Here is a 13,233-nt window from a genome sequence, read left to right as displayed (position 1 = left end):
CAGTCTTAAAAAACAGACAATCAGTTTGAAGATTTAGCTTACAGATGATTAGCTATGATGTTGAAATCCTAGCTTTAAATCTTGTATAAAATAAAAAGTTAGAAGGGAGTGAATAATTGGGACCAAAGATGCACCAGACAAGTGATAGCAAACAGTATTAATAATAGTTGTGATAAAATATGTTACTTGATAGCATATTGAGCTGAAAGTACAATCATAATGCAGCCATAAATGTTCTTGGTATTTTTTTTATTTGCCAAAAGAATTATATAATTTGTGCCAAACTAAATGATTATACATGTATTTGTTAAATACAGAACTGTATTAACAGTAGCATTGTAGATTAGGGTAGTACTACTTGAAAAGACAAGTACAAAATATTGCAATAACATATACAGTGTACATGCATATATGCTGCAATTAACTGTAACAATTTCAGTTTTTTTGCAACAAATTTTGCATAATAATATTTACTCATATATCAAATATGACATTAACTAGCAATATCTATCTAGGTAATATCTATTAGGTATAATCTTTTAATTTTGTATAATAATTACTCTTAATATGTACATTTTTAACCTTGCAATCATCTGCCATAACTTTAATGAAATTGTTCAGAATCTATTTTTTCATATTTTTGTACATCTCTGCCTGTATGCTGCCAGCTACAGTATATTGTATGAAGTGAAAATGCTCTGATAATCAAGTGCAAAATTAAACTGTGATATGTATAACTAGTCTTGCATTAACAGTCTTAAGAGCATTTCACTTTTTATTAATAGTCCAAGAGCATTTCATGTTTTACATAAACCACCATGTACATGTAGGTGTCCAGATTTGCACTTAAGTGAACCTTAGCTCAGATCAAGCATTTTCGCACATTTAAAGTACCTTCCAAACGTCTCACACAAGAAGTTGACAAAATGACATCGACATTCATTGTCAAAGACTGGAGTTGCACAGTCAAAAATTTTGTATAAAAAATTACAGATCAATTTTGCTTTGCAATGATTTCTTCGACACAGATGAATTTTCAGGCCCGGAGGCTGCTCAGAGTTTGCTGTCTGTCCCCAGTGCTGCCAGGCTGCCTCCTTTAGCCACCATGTTCCTCAGCAGTGGGCTGGGCTGGAGGTGGGCAAAAAACAGTTACTCAAGCAGCTGGATAATGATTTTTCAAACGGTCAGACGTTTCAGGTAGCATCCACTATCTTTTGTCAGTGAAACTGGTGATATCTGAAGATGAACAGGTTTATAACCATGAACTATCATTATTGATATGCACATATGTAAAGTGAAGACAATATTGTTGATAGTCCAGTTGGAAACAAAAGCTAGACAAAGTAAAGACAAGGTTGATGGATAAGACAAAAGCTTCTGTTGTTTTGGAACAGGAGCCTAAGTGTTGTCTGTCCTTGGGGCTGGGAGCACTAAGTCTCAAGTGCACAAGAGTTCTACCCGTAGCCCCCTCCATGTTAAGGGTGGGGTTGAACATCCTCTCACCTGCAGGTGGGCATGGTCGGGGTACCGGGCACTGTACGTCTCCAGACTACACAGCAGCTTCTCCAGGCCGATCACCCTCTCTGCGTAGTACATAGGTCCTCCTGAAGTACGGGTACAGGGAGCATTTTATATTTTTCCATGCATCACAGAACTAGTGAAGATGATTAAGTCTTTCCCACAGATTTTGGTGTGATTCTACTGACAGAGATCCCAATTGGACTCTAAATTTTAGGATAGTTGCTCAAAAAACAGACCTTTTCAACTTTGATGCATATCACTCTAGTTCAATGGATTGACTTAAAATTTAGGATTTGTATATAAATGGAGACCACCCTAACACATTAACACCATCCTGATCGGAGTCTCTGTTGACAGTACATTTCAAGCCCTATAGCTATCCCATGTAAAATGAAATGCAAAATTAAAAGTTTCACCTGTGTGCCTGGGCCATCCGTAGCCAAACAGGTAGATGACATCAATGTCCAGCGAGCGAGCAGCTATTCCCTCGTCCAGGATGTGGAACCCTTCGTTGATGAGTGGGTAGAGACAACGCTCCACTATCTCCTGTAAGTATAACAGAAGACAGAGCATCATGAGGATATTTCATTAGTTTTTTCCACAATAAAAGGTGTTAATTGTGCTGGGATACATCTGTGTGTTTTTTATAGTTTGATTACAAAAAAGTTATTACAAAATTACTGTAATTATATGATAATTAAAAAGCCATGAACTTAAAAAAACACAATATTTTTCACTATAAGTTTACAGTAATTTTGTAATGATGATTTATAATATAAGTCACTTATAAATCGTCACATAGTGAACGTGTCTTCTCTTTAACTACTGTACTACACAACAGTTTTATCCACAAATGCATCTTCTTCCACCCTTGAAATTCAAGGCAAACTTAAAACAATTTACAGTATCAAGGAAGGAAATGTAAGGAAGCACCACGTACCTGTGAGGATATAGTTCTCTTCTTGAAGCCATGTTCCTGTCTGTAGTCCTGGATCATCTGCAGTACCACAGGATCCGGCAGGGCAGTACGGCTACCGGGCTCATACCTGTTACACATGGGAGGGGCATATTTCTTTAATTTATAAAATTTTCCACACACACGTGAGAGGACAAGTGATGTCGCCATTTCAAACTCTCACCCTGGAAACATTTACATCATTAAAAATAATTGTAAAAAATCAACCATAATTAAACACAAATATTTTGCACCAAATGCAACAGCATAATCAAATAATAATGAATGATTGAAAGATACTGCACTATTTCTAATGGGGGCAGCCAACTGTAATTGTACATATATGTATTATTATTGATACATGTACTAGTACATATTCCACAGATTTTTGTTAGTACTGGTTACTTTATGAATAAACAATGTTCAGACAATTTTTCTAAATGGTAGTTTCCTACCTGTACCACCCAGCCCCTGTCTTCTGCCCCAGACGACCTTTCATGCACAACATGTCCGGTAGCGGGCAGTACCGGTTACCACGCCGGTAGAGGGCGGGGGTGGCGGGTGGCGGCCCGTGTTCCGTTGTGAGGCCCTTTGCGATGCGCCCCTTCCACCCGATGTCTGTACCGGACAGGTCACCCATACGGAATGGCCCCATCGGGAACCCAAACTCCTCTATGGCCTATCAACACAGAGGTAAAAGGGACATCAGAACTTGAAGTATAAGACTCAAACAGTTAGACAGTGAAAGAGCAGTAAATGACAGATGTAAGAGGGATAATTATAGGCCAGTAGGCTATTAATCTACTGTGTCAAGGGCACAGTATTGGAAGGAAGAGCCCATCCCTCTCCTTCGATTTTTAATTCCACCACAATTTTACTTCACAAACAAGTAACAGTTACCATTTTACACCTGGTGTGGGGAAAGTTGAGCAAATTGCATTTCAAAAGGACACCATATCTAGCCAGGACTATCGGGAATCAAACCCATAACCTACCGATACTGTGTCCACTACCTTAATCCCTTTGCCATCAACACCACCTAAGATAATATAAGACTAAGTTAAACATAAAAATAACCTAGACACTGACCCTGTCGACATCTTGTGGCTCGGCCCCCTCCTCCAGGAGAAACACCGCCTCAGCCGTGTACGAACCCAACATCCGGTTCCCCACGAACCCGGGGCAGTTCCCCACCAACACCCCCACCTTCCCAATGGTCACACCCAGCTGCATCGCCGTGGCAACGGTCTCCGGGGACGTCTGCCTGCCGTAGATGTTCTCCAGGAGTCGCATCACGTTGGCAGGAGCAAAGAAATGGGTCCCAACAACCTGGGAAGGCATGTAACACAGGCATTCAAACAATATGTTCTGCAGATAGAAATGTAAGGGAAAAGCTTAGTTTTATGCACTAGGTCCTTATAACAATAATGATAGTTTGAGACAGCATCGCATTGGTAAAAGCAAAGAAATCAATGACTTACGCCAAAAAACAGTTACCCAAGCAACTGGATTATGATTTTGAGTTGATTATGAGTTGCTTGAGTAACTGTTTTTTCGCGTATCTTATTACCTGGATGTCTTACCTTCACTGACAAATCAATGACTTTATTGTACTGTATTGTTAAGCAATTGCAAGGGAGTCCTAAACTTACACTATTACACATTCAAAGTTCTATATGAAATGGTACAGTAAATAGCTGTGTATTTTCTGTATTACCCGGTCCAGTGTTTGTTGCATATGGGCCATGCAAATAAATAAATAAAAATAAACAAATACACGTAAATTACTTTGTCAGGACGTTTTGTCACTGCTGCTATCTCATCAATGTTCAGCCCGGATGTGTTGGATGCGAGGATGGTTTGGGGTTTAGTGACGGCATCCAGCTTCCTGAAAACCTCCTTCTTCAGCCTCATGTTTTCGAACACAGCCTCGATAACGATGTCCACATCCCTCAGCTGACTGTAGTCCATAGCGGTGGTCAGTTGGGACATTTTCTGGGAGGCTGACTTTTGGCTGAGGGTCTTTTTGATAGTGTTGACAGCTATGAATAAACAAATTCAAATTATTCTAAAATGATCTTGAGATTTAAAAAAAAAATCTTAATCTAAATTTACAATAAAAAGATACCAATGTTCAGGATGGTGCATGAAAGTAGAAGTTTGACCTTGTCTGACCTTTGTCCAGTTGTTTCTTGTTGACCTCTAGCATCACGACCTTGAGCCCAGCCTGTAGGAGGTTGATGGTGATGCCCATACCCATGGTGCCTGCACCCACCACTCCCACACTGGAACAAAATAAATACTACTTAGCCATGATTGTACTTGTTACATAGCATATTAGCCTGACTACTGGTATATCACACTTTTAGCAGCCCTTCCACTGGTCAGGTCCCTAGAAGCTTGATGGCCAACAACTCTGAAGTCATGAGATTTGGGAGCATCTTATAATAATCCTGTTGATTTATGTATATATGCTAAAATGGGCAGACTATTGTCAGACTTAGAACTGTCTTTTACTATGGTATTTGAGGCTATGATGACTGGTTTCATTCTAACAGCATTCCTGATATCATATTGGTAGTTCTGGGAATGGATATGGTAACCACTTGTTTATGTTCTAGACATACATGCAAGCATGTTATTTTGTTATCTTTGCTTTTTCACCTTTTGATGACTCTTGGCTTGGCGGTTCTGAAGTTGATGCGTTTGTCCCGAGGATGACTCCATGATCCATTGCCTGACCTCCCGCTCAGAGAATAAGGTGAAATAAAACTAAAAACAAAAGTTCCTTTCTGTCTTATCATCATAGACTTTAGTACTGATCTACATATATAAAGCAAACTTCTTCACCTCTTGACAACCCTTGGCTTGGCAGTTTTGAAGTTGATGCGTTTGTCTCGGGGATGACTCCATCTCCTGACCTCCCGCTCGGAAAAGAAGGCGTACTGCTGGGCCGGGGCCTGCCATGATGTCATCAGGAATGCCATCAGCTCAGCCTCACGCGCCATGCCAGCTTCAAATGGAAGGACTGAGGCCTGCAGAAATATGATAGTTTTGCTCCCGTTTGAAATTCAATCATTGTGACCATTGGATAAGAGTGAAACCGGGTGTTCAGCACCAAGGACAGGACCAACGACAGATGAAAAGTACATCTGACATATTTTGTTTTCTGTCACTTGTTCATTAGTTCCTTTCTCCCTTCCTTCCTTTCATCCATCCATCTATCCATTCACCACCCGCCCACACATCCATCCATCCATCCTTCCACCCATCCATCCATCCATCCATCCATCCATCCATCCATCCATCCATCTATCCTTCATTCACTATCTCACCACTTCATGTTTACCTGAATAGCCTGTACACAAGTCATAGGGGCAATGGCTCCTCGCGCCTTGCGTAAAATCGTCTTCCGTGCTGCTTCCACGACCTCATCGACCTTGTCAGCTTCTGGCACTGTCTTCTGACTGATCCTTCTGTCCTCTACCGGACGACCTTCAACTGACCTTGCAAAGCTGACAGCCTCTTTTAGAAGGTCACCTTGGACAATCTTGTCCACAATGCCGAGAGACAGGGCCTATATAGAACAGGTATGGGGAGGGAAGAGAATCATTCAAATTAATCAAGTGTATCCCATTCTTGTAGTTTCATTTTGCATTTAAGTAGTGTCTATAGGGACCATCTGTCCACATGGACCACATTCAATTCCCCACTCCCCTGTCATTGTTTACCATATACATGTACCTTTAACCCAGTGTTGGTGACACACTTCAGAGAAGCCACGTGACATGCCTCACTGGGTCAGTCTACTGAGGAAGACCAGAGTGACTGATCAAAAGTTCTACGTGAGAACAATTTCTTTGTGTTGGATCAAAAGTTTTAACTTGAGACATGTAACTACCAACACAGATGAACTTTCATCTTTCATGATTAGTATTAATGCCCTTAGTGGTTGTCTTGGGCAAGGTTTGACTATATACAATGTTTTCTAAACCCACTTCTCAACCAATGGACTAGCTGGGCTCACCTGTCGATCGGTATAATATAGCCAGCTGCCGCCACGCCGCGTGCCTGCGAAGCTGGTATGTTACGCCGAAAGGCAGTTATACCGGCTATACAGATACAGAAGCTGGTGTGTTACGCCGAAAGGCGGTTATACCGGCTATACAGATACAGAAGCTGGTGTGTTACGCCGAAAGGCAGTTATACCAGCTATACAGATACAGAAGCTGGTGTGTTACGCCGAAAGGCGGTTATACCAGCTATACAGATACAGATACCTGCTGTGCTTTGATGTGCTGGCCGCTGGTGATCATCTGGATGGCAGTCTTCACCCCCACGACCCGGGGCAGCCGCTGGGTCCCCCCTGCACCTGGCAGGATCCCCAGGTGCACCTCAGGTAGCCCCATCTGTTAAAAACAATAAGGAAGAACATGATAGAGCATTGGTTCTGCACCAGGGACAGAGCCATCAAGCCTGAACAAATGAAACCAGGTGTTCAGCACCAAGGAGAGGACCATATAATACAAAAGATACTGTATACTGTTACTGTACAACTTTTTTTGTCATACTATAGTTGCCACAAAGAAGTCCAGAAACGAGCTGGAAGGAGGACAGTCATTGGTGGCCTATGCTCCACACAGGGCCAAAGGTCCAAGTAAGTATACTAAGTGTTTTGGAATTCCCCTGAAATATCTTCTAATTGTTGGATGAAACCTGATCTTTCCCACATCTGGCAGTTTGTCACTTTCTCACTCACTCCTGGTAACAGCCAGAGGCAGTTAGCTACAATGTAGCCTGTTTATTTGTTCATTTTTTATTCACCACAAGTACAAACATACAAGTGGAAGGGAGGACAAAACAGGTGTATTGACACCTTTACAAGTTGTCCTCCCAAACACAACAATATAAATACAGTGCAATACAAAAGCTTGTTCTAGTATTAGTGAGTTATAATAGACAATTAAGTCAAAAAGATGAGGAAAAATATTTCCTGTCCTACCCTGGCTGAGGGAACTGCCAGGCGATAGTGTGAGGCCAGGGCCAGCTCAAAACCTCCTCCCAGTGCCGTACCATGGATGGCAGACACTACTGGCTTCTGACAGGTGTCTACAGCTTGTAGCACCATGAGGAGGTTTGGCATCTTTACAGCTGCACCGCTCCCAAATTCCCTTATATCAGCACCTGGAATATTTATAGTCAGTCTGATGTTAAAAAAGACTGATACAGTTTCTTGACAAACAAACTAGGGTTGTAGCCAGCCCAATTTCTTTTTTTCTTTCGGTCACCCCAGGTTCATGGGAAGGAGTATGGCAGACGTAGACGAGGCCGACAGCCTACCTCTTACTTCAAGTACGTCCAACAACTACTGGGAGACGAGCACAATCAGCTAACTGAGAAGCAGATCGCCAACCTTGCTTGCAACAAGGGGCAGTGGAGGGACCTTGCAGTCGCCTGCGCAGCAGCCGACCAATGATGGGAGTTGAACACACACCACTACCAGTGGACTAGCCCCCTGCTGTAGTGATTGCACTGCTGTGTGGCCCAGGGCTATTGAAACGGAGATGCACCCTATGCGTCACTTGATGTGGGAAGAAATTTATCAGTGTTACCTGCTGGAAAAGTTCTCCCTTTCCCCATGATGACGATACTGCGAACAGCCGGGTCCCGCTGGGCCCTCTCCAGGCCGTCCACCAGAGCCTGTCTCACATGGTGACTGAACGAGTTCACAGGAGGGTTGTTCACCTGCAGTACTGCTACAGACCCCAAGGTGGAGTACTCAGCCATACCTGCAAACTATGAGAAACAAAAAATGATTAACAGTTTTACTGTTAATGGTTAACACTCTTACTGTAGTACATGGTGGCTGAAGGAGTTCACAGGAGGGTTGTTCACCTGCAGTACCGCTACAGATCCCAAGGTGGAGTACTCAGCCATACCTGCAAACTACTGAATCAAGAAAATAACATTATATAAATTGATTGCCATTTTACAGTTACTCAAGCAACTGGAGAGATTTTGGGACTGGTCAAATGTTGCAGGTAGCATCCACTACCTTTCTTCGTTCACTGCTTATAGTACCTTTTGTTGACACTGACAAAGGTAGTGCATGCGTTCCTGAAACATCTGACTGATTTTATAATCAATCCAGTAGCTGTAATCGAGTCGGTATCTCATTAATCTAACCTTCATCCACCGAATAACATGATGATTGCTTTATTTCAGTTAAGGTATTCAATTTTCCCAATTTATCAACAGTACTGAAATGACAGTCACATACAGGTTATTACTAGTATCACTGTATCACATATACCCAATACTTCTAAAATTCCTCTCATCTCCTATTTATTAAGGTTACTGCAGCAGTAATTTAAATAGCTATAATTACAGTAACGTTACTGTTTGTTCACTAACAAGACAATCCCTGCCTTCTAAATAGAGAATATGTTGGATTTCAGACTTACTTCTTGTTGCAGACCGTCCAACTTGAGGTGTATTTAGGGGAGTGGTACTTGGAAAAGAACTAGCAAACTTTCACCTCATTGAGTTGGTCCAAAAGTCAATGACCTCACGGGTACATGTGGTAGAAACCATTGCGAAAATAGGGGGAAATATTTGTCAATCGTCTCACATGTTTCTAAAATTTTTGAGCAATTTAAGACTTTTGACACTAAATTTAATATTAATGCTAATGTTTCATACAATAATATAAGTATTATTATTTAAACCTCATTGGTACTAAACACGAAAAAAATTTAGAAGCTTCACCTATGCACAAATGTGATAGTCTCTTGACCCCATGACCCGGAGAGAGCACTTCCGGGTTTTGCGTTCGGTTTTTCCAAATTAAAATCAGCGCGCCAAAATCTTGACTTCAAAACTTCGTAAACGGCTAGAAACGCAAACAAACAGCGTACATGTAAACAGCCATGGAAACAACACATTACTGTATCACTGTATAACGTTGTCACGTATTCCTGAAACTTTCTAGCTAGCCGGTTTTAGCTATCAGAAATCTGTGCTGTATAGAAAAGTATAATTAGGCCATGGAGCCATCGGCACGTGAGACCTCGGGCGGAACCTCGGGCCAGGACCGTCGGCAGAGGCAGTTAGAGTTCTCAGAGATCACCGGGAGTACCCTGGACCAGGCTCGGGTTTACCTGCAGAAAAACGGCTGGAGACTTCAGGTGATACAGTTGAATATAAATCGAGTGAATGATGAAAATTATGAATGAATTAATGAATGAATGGGTAAGACAAAGAATGATTCAAAGAGTGAATGAGGGGAAAAACGTATGAATGAATAAAGTTATATAACTATACTAGTAAGTGAATAGATGAATGGATGTCGTGATCAATAAGTGAGTGAATGAATGAATGAATGAATGAATGCTTAAAAGAATGAATTACTGTATACAGTGTTAATGAACTACAGACAGTTCAGTCAATATGTAGAAGCATATACAACTATATCAGTTCTGCACAATTGTCTTGTTGCAGGACGCCATCAATGATTATTTTGAGCCAAGTGAAGAGGAGGAGACAGGTGTGCCACCTGGAGACCAGGCAGCTGCACCTGCACCTGGCAGGTGGGTCATAATAAGAAGGGAGAGTAAACCTCTCACCTGTATACATATAAGCAGTCTCTCCACTGGAAAACATGCCCTCACTGTGCCAGTCTCTAGATTGTTCTAGCCAGGATTCAAGTGTTTGTTCACACTACTTTGTATACCTATGTTATAGAGCCCGGGGGGCGCCCATTAAAACTGTGTTCTGCGACCTTACTAGTAGATGTTCAACCATTTTTTCCAGTTGCTCATTATAAGTGTTGACTACATATATGCCCCTATCACATAGCCGAATATGGCCTCTCGAACACTACACCAAACTCTGCCCAAGCATGCTATATAGGAGAAATTTAACTGTTTGGCTGCGCCAGACGAATGTTTCAAAATATTTAAAACATTTGGGTGTGGCCGATTGGCTGGTGGTTATCCCAACCACAATAATTGTAGTAGTTTCTTGCATTTTTCCCTGCCACAGTACTAGTCCATTGGAAACTTCACAAGACGTAGTATGCATCAGCTCTGAGTCTGAGCAAGATCTGGACACACAGACCGGCATAGAACCGGCTACCGAAACTGGTCACAACCGGTCTGAACCAGTTCCTCCCGGTCTCAACCTGCTGACATGGAACATTGACGGCCTTGACGAGAGGAACATTCTGGAAAGAACGAAGGCGGTTTGCAACACTATAAACAGGTACATTTCTTTTTCTCTGGGTATTTTACCATTGCTGTACCAATCAACAATGGTGTCGTGTGGTGTAATGACAGAGCATTTGGCTTGGAACCAAGGGGTCCTGAGTTTGAATCCTGCCATGTCACCGATCTTGTGCCCTTGTGGTGTAACACACCAGCTTCTGTATCTGTATCCATAACCACCCTTCGGCGTAACAAACCAGCTTCTGTATCCGTGTAGCCGGTATAACTGCCCTTCGGCGTAACACACCAGATTCTGTATCTGTATAGCCATTATAACCGCCCTTCAGCATAACACACCAGCTTCTGTATCTGTATAGCCATTATAACCGCCCTTCAGCGTAACACACCAGCTTCTGTATCTGTATAGCTGGTATAACCACCCTTTGGCATAACACACCAGCTTTGCAGGCACGCGGCACGGTGGCATCTAGCTGGAGCAAGTAAAGATTTCTTGCTCTCTTTCCAGTCTGTATCCAGATGTGGTATTCTTGCAAGAAGTCATCCCTCAGACATTTGCGTACATCGAGGCCAAGTGCGACCGTTACAAGACCATCGCCGTGGGAACAGTGGGATACTTCACCGCGCTGCTCCTGAGGAAAAGTAGCATCACGTTCGTCAGCCAGAACATTCATCCCTTCCCCACTACACAGATGATGAGAAATTTGCTGATAGTGAAGGTGATTTTACATGCAGAGATTTTTATTTTTGGTGTATGTGTGTGTGTGTCTGTGTTTCTGCATATTTATAGTCAGCATAAGACCTTTATGAATTATGATATTTAGTGTGTGGGTGAGTGAGTGTGATGAGATTATTTTTAACTTTGTAGAAGGAAAATATTTTTGCACAGTTTCTTTTCTTTGCACAGCTCCAAACAAGTAAAGTCAATGACCTGAACCAGATGTCTGTAACCATGGTAACTGAAGCTGTAGCAGGCTAGCATGGCTGGACTGTAGGCTGGGGAAGGTAAACACTATGCAATTGCTTTGCAAGTGTTAATTTTTCATTCCCGTTGTTTGCAGGCGCGGTTCGGAAGTGTTCCCCTGTGCCTGATGACGACGCACCTGGAGAGCACAAAGGATCACGCAGCTGAGCGGAAACGGCAGCTGCAGCAGGTGTTCCAGGTGCTCCAGCAGCAGGACCAAACCAACACCGTCATCGTGGGGGGGGACCTGAACCTCCGGGACACAGAGGTAGGGTGCAGTGAACCCTTCATGTCCTTAATGGCCTGATTTCTAGGCTACTACATTCTTAGACCGGTTACCAAAAACCTATTTTAGCTGCCAAGACACAAGTCTTAAGGTTGACATCTTGAAAAGGTGATACCAGTTACCTGCTATTTCAATCCTTCCACAGCTGTGGTAATGTAATCTTCATTAATAAATACATGTAAAAAGCAGTAGTAGTAGTACTACTAGTAGTAGTAGTAGTAGTAGTGGTAGTAGTAGTAGTGGTAGTAGTAGTAGTAGTAGTAGTAGTGGTAGTAGTAGTAGTGGTGGTGGTAGTAGTAGTGGTGGTGGTGGTGGTAGTAGTAGTGGTAGTAGTAGTGGTAGTAGTGGTGGTAATAGTAGTGGTGATGGTGGTGGTAGTAGTAGTGGTAGTAGTAGTAGTAGTAGTAGTAGTAGTGGTAGTAGTAGTGGTGATGGTGGTGGTAGTAGTAGTGCTAGTAGTAGTAGTAGTAGTAGTAGTAGTGGTAGTAGTAGTGGTAGTAGTAGTAGTGGTGGTGGTAGTAGTAGTGGTAGTAGTAGTAGTAGTACTGTAGTAGTAGTAGTAGTGGTGGTGGTGGTAGTGGTAGTAGTACAGAGTAAACTGGTCCAACCCATTCTGTCTTTTTGTTGTACCCAAGGTCGCTGCAGTCGGAGGGTTGCCCGCCGGAACTGTGGACTTCTGGGAAGCGTGCGGAAGCCCGTCGCAGTTCAAGTTCACCTGGGACCTCACCAAAAATGACAACCTGGACTGGAGTTTCAAATTCCGTCCCAAATGCCGGTTTGATCGCGTGTATGTCCGTTCTAGCCACCCAGACCAACTCGTTCCCGAGAATATAAAATTTGTCGGGACGGACAGACTTGAGGGTTGTGGGAGGTTTCCAAGTGATCATTGGGGCCTGTTGTGCAGGTTCGCTAAGCCAAACACTAACAAACTCCAACAACAACAAGCATAGTCGACAGATGTCAGTTATAACAAAACAGGAAACCCGGCCAAAAGAGCTAAAACAAGTTGAGCTGCTGTTTTAATCTAGCATGTTTGCTAAGAAACAGATTTCCCAGCGATCACTGGGGCCTGTTGTGCCAGTTTATTAAACCAAACACTAACGAACTCCAACAACGACAAGTAGAGCTGACAGATGTAAGTTATAACAAAACAGGAAACCCGGCCAAAAGAGCTAAGACAAGTTGAACTGCTGTTTTAAGTTAGCATGTTTATTTAGATACAGAGTTAGAGAGCTGCAGTCTTTGTCTGGTAGGTAGGAAGCAGGAAGAAAGTTGAAAACATGTA

At 42.5% G+C, this 13,233-nt stretch overlaps 2 protein-coding genes across 2 annotated transcripts; one reads left to right on the top strand and one right to left on the bottom strand.

The window, feature by feature from the left end:
• Nucleotides 1-889: 889 nt before the first annotated feature.
• On the bottom strand, nucleotides 890-9,018 carry LOC109480267 (peroxisomal bifunctional enzyme-like). Its single transcript, XM_019782417.1, has 14 exons — nucleotides 8,941-9,018; nucleotides 8,089-8,272; nucleotides 7,479-7,660; nucleotides 6,757-6,885; nucleotides 5,826-6,053; nucleotides 5,327-5,511; nucleotides 4,652-4,761; nucleotides 4,265-4,518; nucleotides 3,566-3,805; nucleotides 2,932-3,155; nucleotides 2,462-2,567; nucleotides 1,938-2,067; nucleotides 1,504-1,604; nucleotides 890-1,128 (listed from the first exon to the last, which is right to left on the bottom strand). The coding sequence occupies exons 2-14, from the start codon at nucleotides 8,261-8,263 to the stop codon at nucleotides 1,054-1,056; spliced, it is 2,139 nt and encodes a 712-aa protein (XP_019637976.1). The 5' UTR covers nucleotides 8,264-8,272; nucleotides 8,941-9,018; the 3' UTR covers nucleotides 890-1,053.
• Nucleotides 9,019-9,499: 481 nt separating this feature from the next.
• LOC109480260 (tyrosyl-DNA phosphodiesterase 2-like) lies at nucleotides 9,500-12,958 on the top strand. The gene is given in 6 exon segments (XM_019782410.1): nucleotides 9,500-9,663; nucleotides 9,977-10,065; nucleotides 10,520-10,738; nucleotides 11,207-11,417; nucleotides 11,760-11,930; nucleotides 12,584-12,958. Coding segments are annotated over 6 exon segments (1,206 nt in total). The 5' UTR covers nucleotides 9,500-9,522.
• The last annotated feature ends 275 nt before the right edge of the window (nucleotides 12,959-13,233 follow it).

This window comes from Branchiostoma belcheri, unplaced genomic scaffold (assembly GCF_001625305.1).
Source record: "Branchiostoma belcheri isolate BF01 breed outbred unplaced genomic scaffold, Haploidv18h27 scaffold50, whole genome shotgun sequence".
NCBI classification, from domain to species: Eukaryota; Metazoa; Chordata; class Leptocardii; order Amphioxiformes; family Branchiostomatidae; genus Branchiostoma; species Branchiostoma belcheri.
The sequence above is the reverse complement of the archived record's forward strand: the minus strand, read 5'-3'. Positions and strand labels throughout refer to the sequence as shown.